This window comes from Papio anubis, chromosome 18 (assembly GCF_008728515.1).
Source record: "Papio anubis isolate 15944 chromosome 18, Panubis1.0, whole genome shotgun sequence".
Taxonomy (NCBI): Eukaryota; Metazoa; Chordata; class Mammalia; order Primates; family Cercopithecidae; genus Papio; species Papio anubis.
Genome location: NC_044993.1, coordinates 32554668 through 32567498, shown reverse-complemented (window position 1 = coordinate 32567498; position 12831 = coordinate 32554668). Strand labels below are relative to the sequence as shown.

The 12831-nt window shown below is 40.4% G+C and overlaps 1 protein-coding gene across 4 annotated transcripts in view; it reads left to right on the top strand.

The window, feature by feature from the left end:
• RSPRY1 (ring finger and SPRY domain containing 1) overlaps positions 1 to 12831 on the top strand; it is a 49476-nt gene extending 36645 nt beyond the window's left edge. For all 4 annotated transcript variants that reach the window (XM_021932003.2, XM_021932002.2, XM_021932000.2 and 1 more), the window contains exons 11-15: positions 1428 to 1539; positions 4770 to 4872; positions 5225 to 5377; positions 9619 to 9723; positions 11531 to 12831. In XM_021932003.2, coding sequence (XP_021787695.1) covers positions 1428 to 1539; positions 4770 to 4872; positions 5225 to 5377; positions 9619 to 9723; positions 11531 to 11627 — 570 coding nt within the window. In that variant the 3' untranslated portion in view covers positions 11628 to 12831. The remainder of the gene's footprint in view (positions 1 to 1427; positions 1540 to 4769; positions 4873 to 5224; positions 5378 to 9618; positions 9724 to 11530) is intronic.

Sequence of the window (12831 nt, the reverse complement as noted above, 5' to 3'; positions counted from 1 at the left end):
ACCAACATGGAGAAACCCCATCTCTACTAAAAATACAAAAGTAGCTGGGCATGGTGGCTCATGCCTGTAATCCCAGCTACTCAGGAGGCTGAGGCAGGAGAATCGCTTGAACCCGGGAGTCAGAGGTTGCGGTGAGCCAAGATCACCCCATTATACTCCAGCCTGGGCAACGAGTGAAACTCCATCTCAAAGGAAAAAAAAGAAACTGCCAAGGACCTGTACAATCCTCAAATCAAGCTGATCTCAGAATAGCTTTTATCTGAGTGTCCACTATAACCTTTCTTGTCTCCAGTTTTGAAATCTCTGAATATTTGGGTATTTTGAAGTCTGCTACATGCAAGAAAGGCATTTGCCTGATCTGATCTTGTTACTGGAAAGGGTCTGGATCCAGATCCCAAGAGAGGGTTTTTGGACCTTGCACAAGAAAGAATTTGGGGCGAGACTATAGAATAAAGTGAAAAGTTTATTAAAGAAACAGAAGAATGGCTACTTACTCTATAGGCAGAGCAGCGGCACGGGCTGCTCAACTGAGTGAACTTAGGTTATTTCTCGATTATATGCTAAAAAGGGGTAGATTATTCATGAGTTTTCTGGGAAAGGAGCAGGCAATTCCCAGAACCAAGGGTTCCTTTTTAGACCATATAGAGTAACTTCCAAACTGCCATGACATTTGTAAACTGTCATGGCACCTGTTAGAGTGTCTTTTAGCATGCTAATACATTATAATTAGCATATCATGAACAGTGAGGATGACCAGAGGTCACTTTTGTTGCCATCTTGGTTTTGGTGGGTTTTGGCCAGCTTCTGGCTGGCTTGTCGCATCCTGTTTTATCAGCAGGGTCTTTGTGACCTGTATCTTGTTCTGACCTCCTGTCTCATCCTGTGACTAAGAATGCCTGACCTCTTGGGAATGCAGCCCAGCAGCCCAGCAAGTCTAAGCCTCATTTTACCCTGCCCCTATTCAAGATGGAGTCTCACTGGTTTGAATTTCCTCTGACAATCTGGTACTGATATACAAGTGTACTGATCTTGGAATCAGAAGAATTTAGGTTCAAACCTGGCTCTCTTTCTTGGCCAAGTAATACATGCTTGGGCAAGCTGGTTGACCTCTCTGAGCGTTTGTTTCCTCTTATAATGGAGTCTGATGCCACCAGCCTCATGGTAGTGAGAATTAAATGAACTAACAAATGTGAAAGTGCCTGAACAAAGGAGGTACTGGGCAAATATTTGTTGGTGAAGTCATTATCTGTTCACTTGGGACCAGCCCTCTAAGTCATAATTTTAGTATTTTCCAAAAACCATGAGCTCTCTTCATCCAGAAAGCTTAGAATCCCAGCCACTAGGTCAGTGGTTGTAAAAAACACACTCTCTCTTCCCAGGTCAGAGCAGGCAGACTTACTAATCTTCTGGGCCTTGTCTCCCTCCAGGAAGGCTATGGCATTGGGGATGATGAATACTCTTGTGCGTATGATGGCTGCCGGCAGCTGATTTGGTACAATGCCAGAAGTAAGCCTCACATACACCCATGCTGGAAAGAAGGTATTCATTCCCTCCATTATAAATTTATCAAGTGGGTTAAGACATATGGTTATTATGAGGCATTTATTACATTAAGCCTTAAAATGTCTTAGAAGAAGATCAAATGTGAAAAGGGATATTAACTTTTGTGTCACTGCCAAAGATATAAATGGTACTCGTCCGATAAATTTACCTCTGGTGGAGTCCTTCCTGTAGCAAAAACGTTTCAGAAAATAAATTTTTTACATTCGTCAGAAAATGATACTGTTAAGATTAGTATAAATTCTATCTTCCTCTTTGGATCTATTTTGAATTAAAACAGCCATGCCAATATCAGGGACACTGGAATTGTAATGCCACTAAAATGAGGATTTTTCAGGGACAAGATGGCTATGGAACAGGTCCTATCCAGTGACCACGCTCTAAGGAAGTAGGGTCATATGGTAAAAGATATAACCTCTGGAAGGATTGGAGTCCTAGCATCAGAGATAGAGGATATAACCCAGCTATTTCTCCAAGCATCCCTCTCTCATTTTGCTACCCCAGTCAGCATTATGAATATAAACTGAATTTTTAGGCATGCTAATAAAGCAGAAATTTAGGCTGAGGCAGGTGGATTGCTTGAAGTCAGGAGTTCAAGACCAGCCTGGCCAACATGGTGAAACCTCATCTCTACTAAAATACAAAAATTAGCCAGGTGTAGTGGCACCTACCTGTGGTCCCAGTTACTTGGGAGGCTGAGGCAGGAGAATCACTTGAACCCAGGAGGCAGAGGTTGCAATGAGCCAAGATTGCGCTACTGCACTCCAGCCTGGTCAACAGAGTGAGACTCTATCTCAAAAAAAAAAAAAAAAATGGGGAAAGAAAGCAGGAATTTGCCCACCCCCATGTGGAAACAGCTCCACTTGATTAAATTGATATGTGGGAAAAAAAGTCAGAAAAGCCAACAGGAACACTCATTTTAATGACTTGCAGGTTCTTGAAGGAACGTAAAACTTCTTCATTTAATTAAGCGTATGATAAAGGCACTGTTTTCAAAAACTAGCTTGTTTTTTAATAAGAATTTTTAAAGGATTATTCGAGTAATATGTTTATTATAAAAATGTGAAAAATAGAAAAAGAACAAAATGAATAAACTAAAAATCCCCTGTAATTTCTCCAGAGTTTTTTAAAAATGCTTAAACTTTATATATATATATGTATATATATTTGTGTTGTTGTTATGCTTAATACCTTGAACAGCTTTCCAGGTTATTAAATAACATTACTTTTTATTGTTGTTGTTTTTGGGACAGGGTCTCACCTATCGATAGCCCAGGCTTGAGTGCAGTGGTGTGATCACAGCTCATACAGCCTTGACCTCCCAGGCACAATCCATCCTCCCACCTCAGCCTGTCCAGTAGCTGGGACTACAGGGACACACCACCACGCCTGGCTAATTTTTGTATTTTTTTGGTAGAGATAGGGTTTTGCCATGTTGCCCAGGCTAGCCTCAAACTTCTGGGCTCAAGTGATCCACCCAACTCTGGCCTCCCAAAGTGTCGGGATTACAGGCCTGAGCCACCATGGCCCAGACAATAACATTACTTTTAATGGCTTCTCAATATTCCATTATATAGTTGTACTGTGATATACTAATTAATGCCTCATTGTTGGACATTGACATTTTTGCCTTTTGAAATTATCATTATAGACCATTCTGGATATTCTCAAGACAAAACCCTTAGAAGTGAAACTTCTCTGGCAAGGGGGATATAGAATTTCAAAACTTTTGCTGTATATTGCCCGATTTTCCTCCACCAGCATTGAGTGTCCATTTTTCTTGTCATTGCTGTGTAATTTCATTTATCTTTGACAAACAAATTTGTTTATCTCATCTTTCAAAACCAAAATTGGGCCAGATGTGGTGACTCATACCTTTAATCCCAGCAGTTTTGGAGGTCGAAGTGTGAGGATCCTTTGAGAGGATCACTTGGGGCCAGGAGTTTGAGATTAGCCTGGGCAACATAATGAGACCCTCCGTCTATAAAAAATTTTTAGAAATTTGCCAGGTGTGGTGGCACGTGCCTGTAGTCATAGTTACTCAGGAGGCTGAAGCAGGAGGATCACTTGAGCCCGGGAGTTTGAGGCTGCAGTGAGCGAGCTAGGATTGTACCACTGCACTCCAGCCTGGGTAATGGAGCAAGACCCTGTCTTAACAACAAAAACAACAAAACCAAAAACTGAAACCTTAAGAGTTTTACTTTATTTGATAAGTGAAGATAAATGCTTTTTTTTTTTTCTTCTTTTTTTTGAGACAGAGTCTCACTGTGTCACCCAGGCTGGAGTGCATTGGTGCAATCTCAGCTCACTGCAACCTCCACGTACAGGGTTCAAGCGATTTTCCTACCTCAGCCTTCCAAGTATTACAGGCACCCACCATAACACCCGGGTTTTTGTTTTTTTAGTAGAGATGGGGTTTCACTATGTTGGCTGGGCTGGTCTCAAACTGACCTCAGATGATCTGCCCGCCTTGGCCTCCCAAAGTGCTGGGATTACAGGCATGAACCACCACGCCCTGTCTTTTTTTTTTTTTTTTGAGACAGTCTTGCCCTGTTGCCCAGGCTGGAGTGCTATGGCATGATGTCAGCTCACTGCGACCTCCACCTCCCGAATTCAAGCAATTCTCCTGCTTCAGCCTCCCGACTAGCTGGGATTACAAGTGCCCACCACCACACCCAGCTAATGTTTGTATTTTTAGTGGAGACAGGGTTTCACCATGTTGGCCAGGCTGGTCTTCAAACTCCTGACCTCAAGTGATCTGCCCACCTCGGCCTCCCAAAGTGCTGGGATTACAGGTGGGAGCCACCTCACCCGGCCTGCCTTGCCTTTTTTTAAAAGAAAGGCATATTTTGGGGGTAGTTATCTAGGGAGTTATAAATCTCACCAGAAAGGCAAGTAAGCACATGATTTTGATCTTACCATATTGCATTGAGCCCAAAATGCATATTTTTCCCCACATTTTAACATCTTTGAAATTGGGATGCATTTTAAGATTGGCTTGTCATAATTTAATTGGCACTATTTTTTTCTTATTGTTACATTAAAATATTGGTGGGTGGGGTCAGATCAGAAGAAACAAAAATGACCATGTTGAATGCATAGCTAAAGATGCAGACTTAATACAGTGCCACTGAAACACTTGAGATGCTTATCAGAGAATCCTGGTAGTACACATCATTATCCTAACAGTGTTTCACTTTATCCTCTAGGAGATACAGTAGGATTTCTGTTAGACTTGAATGAAAAGCAAATGATCTTCTTTTTAAATGGCAACCAGCTGCCTCCTGAAAAGCAAGTCTTTTCATCTACTGTGTAAGTAGCTCTTCTCAGTCAAAAATTTGAGTAGATGCATGGAATGCCCTTTTCTCTAGGAAAAAAAAGTCTTTGTCCATTTATGTACGTAATTGTGATGAGAAATTGATTAATTTCAAGTGATTGGGAACCCATTTGATCAGACCTAAAACTATCCCGAGGTTTGATACAGGAAGATAAGGCACAATATTCTCTGGTCACAGACCTGTGTGGGTTATAAACACAATCTGTCACTCTTCCTTTCTGCCAGGGTAGGACTGACTCACCCTGCCTTTCTGAAAACTGTTCTGTCTATTAACTCTATTTTGATTGTTATTAATTCTGTTGGCCTCTGTACTCGTTTTATTTGTAGATCTGGATTTTTTGCTGCAGCTAGTTTCATGTCATATCAACAATGTGAGTTCAATTTTGGAGCAAAACCATTCAAATACCCACCATCTATGAAATTTAGCACTTTTAATGACTACGCCTTCCTAACAGCTGAAGAAAAAATCATTTTGCCAAGGTAAGGGATCTGCCCAGGCTATCTCCAGACTTTCACATGAATCTTAGGAGAAATTAAACAATTAATAATCAAGTTTAAAAGAACATAACCAATACATTTTGAATTAAATTACAATACCTAAGTAAAAGGATGACTTTTCAGGAAATATAAATTACTAAGATAGATCCCAGAAGAGATATACACAAACCAATTATTGTGTATATCTGTCCCTAGAAAGCACTAGACCCAGGTGATTTCACAGGGGATCTCTACCAAATCTTTAGGTAACAGATAACCTTATTGTTATTTAAAATGTTACCAAACCCAGAAAGAAGGAACACTTTCAAATTTTTTTTGTAAGATAAATAAGATTGGTATAAAAATCAGAAAAATATGACACACACAAAGAAGCTGCAAACTAACTTCACTTGAATGTCAGTGTCAAAGTCCTAAATATTAGGAAATCTGGTGCACCTTTTTAACAGACTCGGCTTTATTGAAACAGACTTTTTATATGGTTTTAGCTGTGTGGCAAAGATGACAACACTGTTCCACAACCATCAGTGAATACCATCTTGCATAAAATTTCACAACCCTTATTTGACAAAAACTGTGTTTGGCATTAATTTATCAGATGAATGCCTGCTTTGCTTCCTTGTGAGATGAATGTAGTCTATTCCTTAGGCTGGGGAAAGACTCCAGCTGCTTCCTGGTAATTACTTCAAGTTGAAACTTGTTTCACAATGTGAGCTAAAGTTTATCATTTTAAACAGAGCAGCTGCCTGTTTAAAGGGTATTCCTGTTACTAATACCACATGTCTTATATCAGTAAGAGAGTCTCTCTCAACAGGCAAGGCCAGCATACTGGCCATGACATAGCTAATGTTGGACTGTTATGCCCCGAAGGTATCTGTAGCATAATCCTAGCTCTTGTTTTGGCTCAAAAAGCAGATCTGCAAGCAGTGCTCTGGGCTGTGCTTCACCTTGGACTCACTGTCTCAGTGTTTCAATAGTTTCCAGATGAAATAGAAAATGGCATGATGATGGTAGCATTGTCTGCAGCAGCAGAGCCTCGGTAATAGCCCAAGAACGTAAGGGTTGTGTATGTTCCTGCTCAGGATTCTGAGGTTAATTCCTAAAACTTTTCTTTTCTTTTTTTTTTTTTTTTTTTTTGAGACGGAGTCTCGCTCTGCCGCCCAGGCTGGAGTGCAGTGGCCGGATCTCAGCTCGCTGCAAGCTCCGCCTCCCGGGTTCACGCCATTCTCCTGCCTCAGCCTCCCGAGTAGCTGGGACTACAGGCGCCCGCCACCTCGCCCGGCTAGTTTTTTGTATTTTTAAAGTAGAGACAGGGTTTCACCGTGTCAGCCAGGATGGTCTCGATCTCCTGACCTCGTGATCCGCCCGTCTCAGCCTCCCAAAGTGCTGGGATTACAGGCTTGAGCCACCGCGCCCGGCCCTAAAACTTTTCATTCAGCCTCATCCTTGGTGCCTGACAGAGATTCTGAACTTTAAATTCCTATTGGCCAAAGTCTGAGGGGACATCTCTCCCTAATCTATCATACCCCATTCTTTTTCATCTAGCCTGCCTTTTCCTTGGATGAGGCCCACAAATAAGTCTTCTCACATATACCCTGAAAGGGACAGTTGATCCATCTAAGTTCCCCTGGGGACTGGCCATAGTTAAAATGCTTCAGCATTTAGTTAACTGCTCCTGCAGAATCAAACCTTCCAAAACTCAGATGGCAATGGGCATCAACTGTCAGAAAGTCTCATTTTATGGACAGCTTATACACACTCTCTTGGTAACCATGTATATAAATTTGGTACTCAAAGTTCATCTTGAATAAGAACAGCTGAATTTCAAGCTAGGTCCATCCTGTGCTGTCTTTAGACTGTTTTCTCTGATAGTAACAAGAAGATAGAGTTGTCAAGAGCCTAATTGAGTGGCCACCTTAGTGCCAACCTCCTTCTTGCACCTTGCTGCCCTTAACATTCCAGTTGTGCTTACTTATAAATTGTGGCATTAAATATGAACTTACTTAAGACCATTTTCTATACCATTAATATTTTCATCCTGTGTTCCAAAAATGTATATTCAGTGATACTTTATATTCATTGGAATATTACTCCTTTCTGGCATCAGGGTAGGAGATCATGGCCCTATTACTACCAACTGGGATTTTATAAATTGTTCTATGTTGTATATACTCTCTGTCTCTAATTGTTCTTCCATTCATTCTTTTTTTCTTTAACCTTTTTATTATGGAAAATTTCAAATACGTAAGAAAAAAATAATAGTACGGTGAAGCACCACATACCCACTCTCAGCTACAAGTCACCCACTCACAGCCGCTGCTTCTCCTACAGTCTTCTCTCATCTCTGTTTTTTTATTTTTATTTTTATTTTTTTGAGACACGGTCTCATTCTGTTGCCCAGGAGTGTGGTGGCACGATCTCAGGTCATTGCAACCTCCATCTCCCAGGCTTAAGCGATCCTCCCACCTCAGCCTCCTGAGTAGCTGGGACTACAGGCATGCCAACGCACCTGGCTAATTTTTGTATTATTTGTAGAGACTGGGTTTTGCCATGTTGCCCAGGCTGGTCTCGAACTCTTGGGTTCAAGCCATCTGCCTGCCTCGGCCTCCTAAAGTGCTGGGATTACAGGCGTGAGCCACTGTGCCCGGCCCCTCATCTGTTAATAACTACTTTATCATCCCTGTTTCCCTGGCCATAACCGTAGCCTGGGAGATGGAGGTTGCAGTGACCTGAGATTGTGCCACCACACTCCTGGGCAACAGAGTGAGACTCTGTCTCAAAAAAAAAACAAAAATAAAAATAAAAAAACAGATGAGAGAAGACTGTAGAAGACCTTACTTTCTGCTATACCCACATTCAATCCCTCAGCAAATCCGGAAGGCTGTGCCTTCAGAATATATCCCAAATCCAACTACTCATCACCCTCACTGCTGCTATCATGGTCCAAGCCTCCACCATTTCCTACCTGTATTATTTTTGTCTTGCCTTCGACCTTGTTCCTCCCCAGAACCCCTTCAGTCTATCCAACACAGCCTCCAGAATGATTTGTTACAGCGTAAGTCAGATCGCACACTTCTCTGCTCAAAAGACATCAGTGGGTGGCTTCCTATTCACTGAAGGGAAGAGCCAGAACCTTTCCGGTGACCTCCCAGGCCCTGTACAATTTGTCCTCTCCCTTCCCCATGTTACTTTTCTGACCTCTTTCCTACCCTCTCCCATTTTCTCATGCTCCTTCAGTCACCCTGGCCTCCTTGCTGCTCCTGAAACACACCAGGCCTATGATAGCTTTAGGGCACTTGCTGTACCTGCTACCCAAAATGGTTTCTCAAAACAACCACAGAACTCACTTCCTGACTCTCTTTACCTCTTCACTTAAATATTACCTTAGTGAGACCTTTCCTGGCTGCCGTATTTAAAATTGTTTTAATAACTCCCCACCTCTGATGTGTACACTCCTTGTCCTTCCCATTTTCTCTTTCTTCATAGTATTTATCAACATTTAGCACTGTATTTTACTTATCTTGTTTATTTCTGTCTTCCCCCACTGGAGCATAAGCTCTCCAAAGGCAGGGATACTTTTTTAGTCCTCTGTTCACTGCTGAATCTCTAGGGTTTGGAACCGTGCCTGGCACACAGTAAGCCCATAAGTGAACTGAATAAATGCTTCATACTTCTGTTGCCTATCTATTAGGGCTGTACCTTTAGCAGAACAGTTTTGCCTGTCTGCTTCCATTCCACGCTGAGTGAAAGTATAATGGAAGGGTTCTAACTTGAGGTGTTTGGACTTGCAGGGAGTCTAAAATGGACTGTTATAAACCCCTTGAAATTGTATAAAAACTTGTATATGTGTGTTTTTCTTGAGAAAGGCTCTATGCTTGTCAGCTGACTCTCACATATGTGACTTAAAAGGTTGAAATTTGCTGGTAACATAAAAAGAGCACTGGACTTAGAACTAAAGAATTTGAATTTGATTCCCGACTACATACTTTATATAAGTCATTTCCTTGAACTTTGTCTATAAAATGGAAATGGTTATACCTCCTTCATTCCCTACTTTAGAAAATGATTATAGGATTGAAAGGAGATAGCATGTATGAAAACGTTACTGAACAAAGTTTAAGGAATACATCTCACAGGTGCAGAGCATTTTCAAAGCATTTCATATGCATCACTGCTAATAGGCCCCCTGTTGACAAAATGCATTTCAAATTGCTTTTTCTACTCAGGCACAGACGTCTTGCTCTGTTGAAGCAAGTCAGTATCCGAGAAAACTGCTGTTCCCTTTGTTGTGATGAGGTAGCAGATACACAATTGAAGCCATGTGGACACAGGTAAGAGGATTTGTTTGGTTGTTTCCTCTTTTGTACATTAGGCAAAGTTTCATGCTGTTCTTGAATTGCTAGTTCCATAGCTGGGCGAGGGCAGGTTTTTTTGAGATGGAGTCTCGCTCTGTCGTCCATGCTGGAGTACAGTGGCACGATCTCAGCTCACTGCAACCTCTGCCTCCCGGGCTCATGCAATTCTTCTGCCTCAGCCTCCCAAGTAGCTTGGATTACAGGCGCATGCCACCAGGCCCAGTTAATTTTTGTATTTTTAGTAGAGCCGGGGTTTCACCATGTTGGCCAGGCTGGTCTCGAACTCCTGACCTAAAGTGATCCACCTGCCTCGGCCTCCCAAAAGTGCTGGGATTACAGGCATGAGTCACCACACCCGGCCTACAATATAGAAATATTTAATATAATTACTCAAATAGGCCAGAGGCAGGAGGGGCAGTTGTCACTTTCTTCAAGAATGCTGAGAAAGCATTTGTTAAAATTCGATATCCATTCCTAATGGATGAAATATTACAAAACAGAAATGAATGGAGGGACGAAAACAATATAAAAGAGGAGTGGATGGATACTTCCGTAACAATATAAAAAACACATCTATTTCAGCCAAATGCTAGCATCTTTTTATTTTTTTATTTTTATTTTTTATTTATTTTTATTTTTATTTTTTGAAATGGAGTCTTGCTCTGTCGCCCAGGCTTGAGTGCAGTGGCGCAGTCTCTGCTCACTGCAACCTTCACCTCCCAGGCTCAAGCGATTTCTCCTGCCTCAGCCTCCCAAGTAGCTGGGATTACAGGCGCCCACCACCACACCCAGCTAATGTTTGTGTGTTCAGTAGAGACGGGGTTTCACCAGCTAGCATCTTTTTAATGGTGACACGTGGGAAGCATTTCAAGAGATGTTGGGAACAAGATAAGGATGCCTACTGTCACCACTATGACTTACAAAATACACAAAATTCAGTCGTTTTTCTAGCTATATGTATAAATAGCAGCCAATTAGAACATATAATTGGAGATCCCTTTTACAATGGTTAAAAAAAAAAGGCTAAGAATATATAGCAAGAAATATGTAGAGCGTATATGAAGAAAACTTTTAAATTACCAAAGAGTATAATAGAAGACTTAAATAAATGAGTCCTTTCTTGGATAGGAGGACCTCTCAGTATTGTAATGGTGACAGTTTTCTCTAAACTCTAAGTTTAATTTGGTCAACGTAAAAAGAGCAACATGATTTTTTTCTGGAACTTGACATGCTGATTTGAAAGTGTAAAGCAAGAAAATTCTGAAAGTTACGGAGATGACAGCCATACCACATCTTAAAATACATTAAAATAAATGTTAGTAGTTTGGTCCCATTACTATTATGACAGGAATGGCAGAATAATGGAATATAATAAAAGCCCAGAAATAGAACTAAAAATGAAAATTTACCATATGACAAAGGCATTGTGTCAAAACTGTGGTAAAAGATGGACTGTTTGGTAAATGATTCTGGGATAAATGGCTTTCTGGGGAGAAATATTATATCCCTACCTATATGTACACATCTGTATATATATGCTGTGCACGTATAGAGTGTCTGAAAGAATGCATATGAACTTTTTACTTGTTCCTCAGACTAAGACAATTGAGGATCAGAAATGTAAAATTTACTTTTTATTTACATATTCATTTTTTTAAACCATATATAATTATTAACCCTTTCAATGAACAAACTTGTTAACATTTTAGATTTAGTTGGCAGGCAGCTGGAGTTTGACCTTTTGAAGCATTAAATTGACTGGCTTTTCTGTGTTTCTCCCCAGTGACCTGTGCATGGATTGTGCCTTGCAGCTGGAGACCTGCCCATTGTGTCGTAAAGAAATAGTATCTAGAATCAGACAGATTTCTCATATTTCATGACACATGTGAAGAGGCATCGTGGACTTTTTTCTACTCAATTCCAGCCAATGTTGAAAAGAAAAAGAAAAAAAACTCTCTAATCAGTTGTACACATACTGAAACTTATAGCCATGGCCAGATTTTATGCTAAAAATGGTAGTTTGTCAAAGACAAAATTCTCTTAGAATCTAATCCAACTTGCCAGCCCTGAAAAAATCCCTTTAAGGCCACGGAAAGCTGAATGCTAGCAGCCAGGCCTGTGGTACTTCCATGAAAAACTATAGGAGACAGTGCCCTCCCAAGTACTGAAATCACACTGGAATCCTCCATGTTGGGTTCATTTGATTGTTTAACACAGGACGTGTTGTGTCATTCTGAAGTTTTTATTTGGGGCAGAAGTCTTTATGGAGATGTAAATGACAGCATTTCTGGGTTACGCATAACTTCTCACTGGTTGGAGAGACACCGGTGCGTTAAGCATGGATATTGCATTGCAAGACTTGAATCTATAAACATTAGAATCACACAGTCAGTACTACAAGCAAAACAGAGAACCTGAAAGAAGGTGCACAGACTGTAAGAAAAAACCCAAGTTTGTGATATTTCAGTGATTCCAAAGAACATTCTAGGTTTTTTGTTGTTTTTTTGTTTTTTGGGTTTTTTTTTTTACTGCAGAAAATTGGTGGTATTTTCATATTCATAGTGTTCCTATCCAATTTCAGTACCCACATTTTATGAGGAAAAAATGTTTTACCAATGCAGGAGGAATTCTTAAATTAGCTGTAATGTTAGGTTGGAGAAAATTTGGTATTTAGGGTATTTTTGAGGTACCATCAAATCAGATTTCTGTTTTTTTGTTAAAAAATTTTTTTTAATCAGTATTGTTTTTACAAGTAATATACTTTGAAACTCTTGAACTAATAGTCTCACAAACTCTAGAGGACAGTCTGAGAACACGTATTTCTATTGTTCTAAATAAATACATGTTTTTGAATAGTAAGTTCAATCATGAATTATTGACTATGTCTTCTCAAAAGTGTTAATCCCTCTCAGGGTCTCTGGTGAAGACCTTCAAGAGTTTGGTTTTTTCTCCCAGGAAATTGGAAGGTAGAATTGTAAATTCATAGAACTTCTTTTATAATGGTGTACCTCTGCAGCTGCCTTTCAATTTATGCCAAGTCCTTACAGAGTTTATACTTGAATAGTAAATATGTCTTCTGAGTTT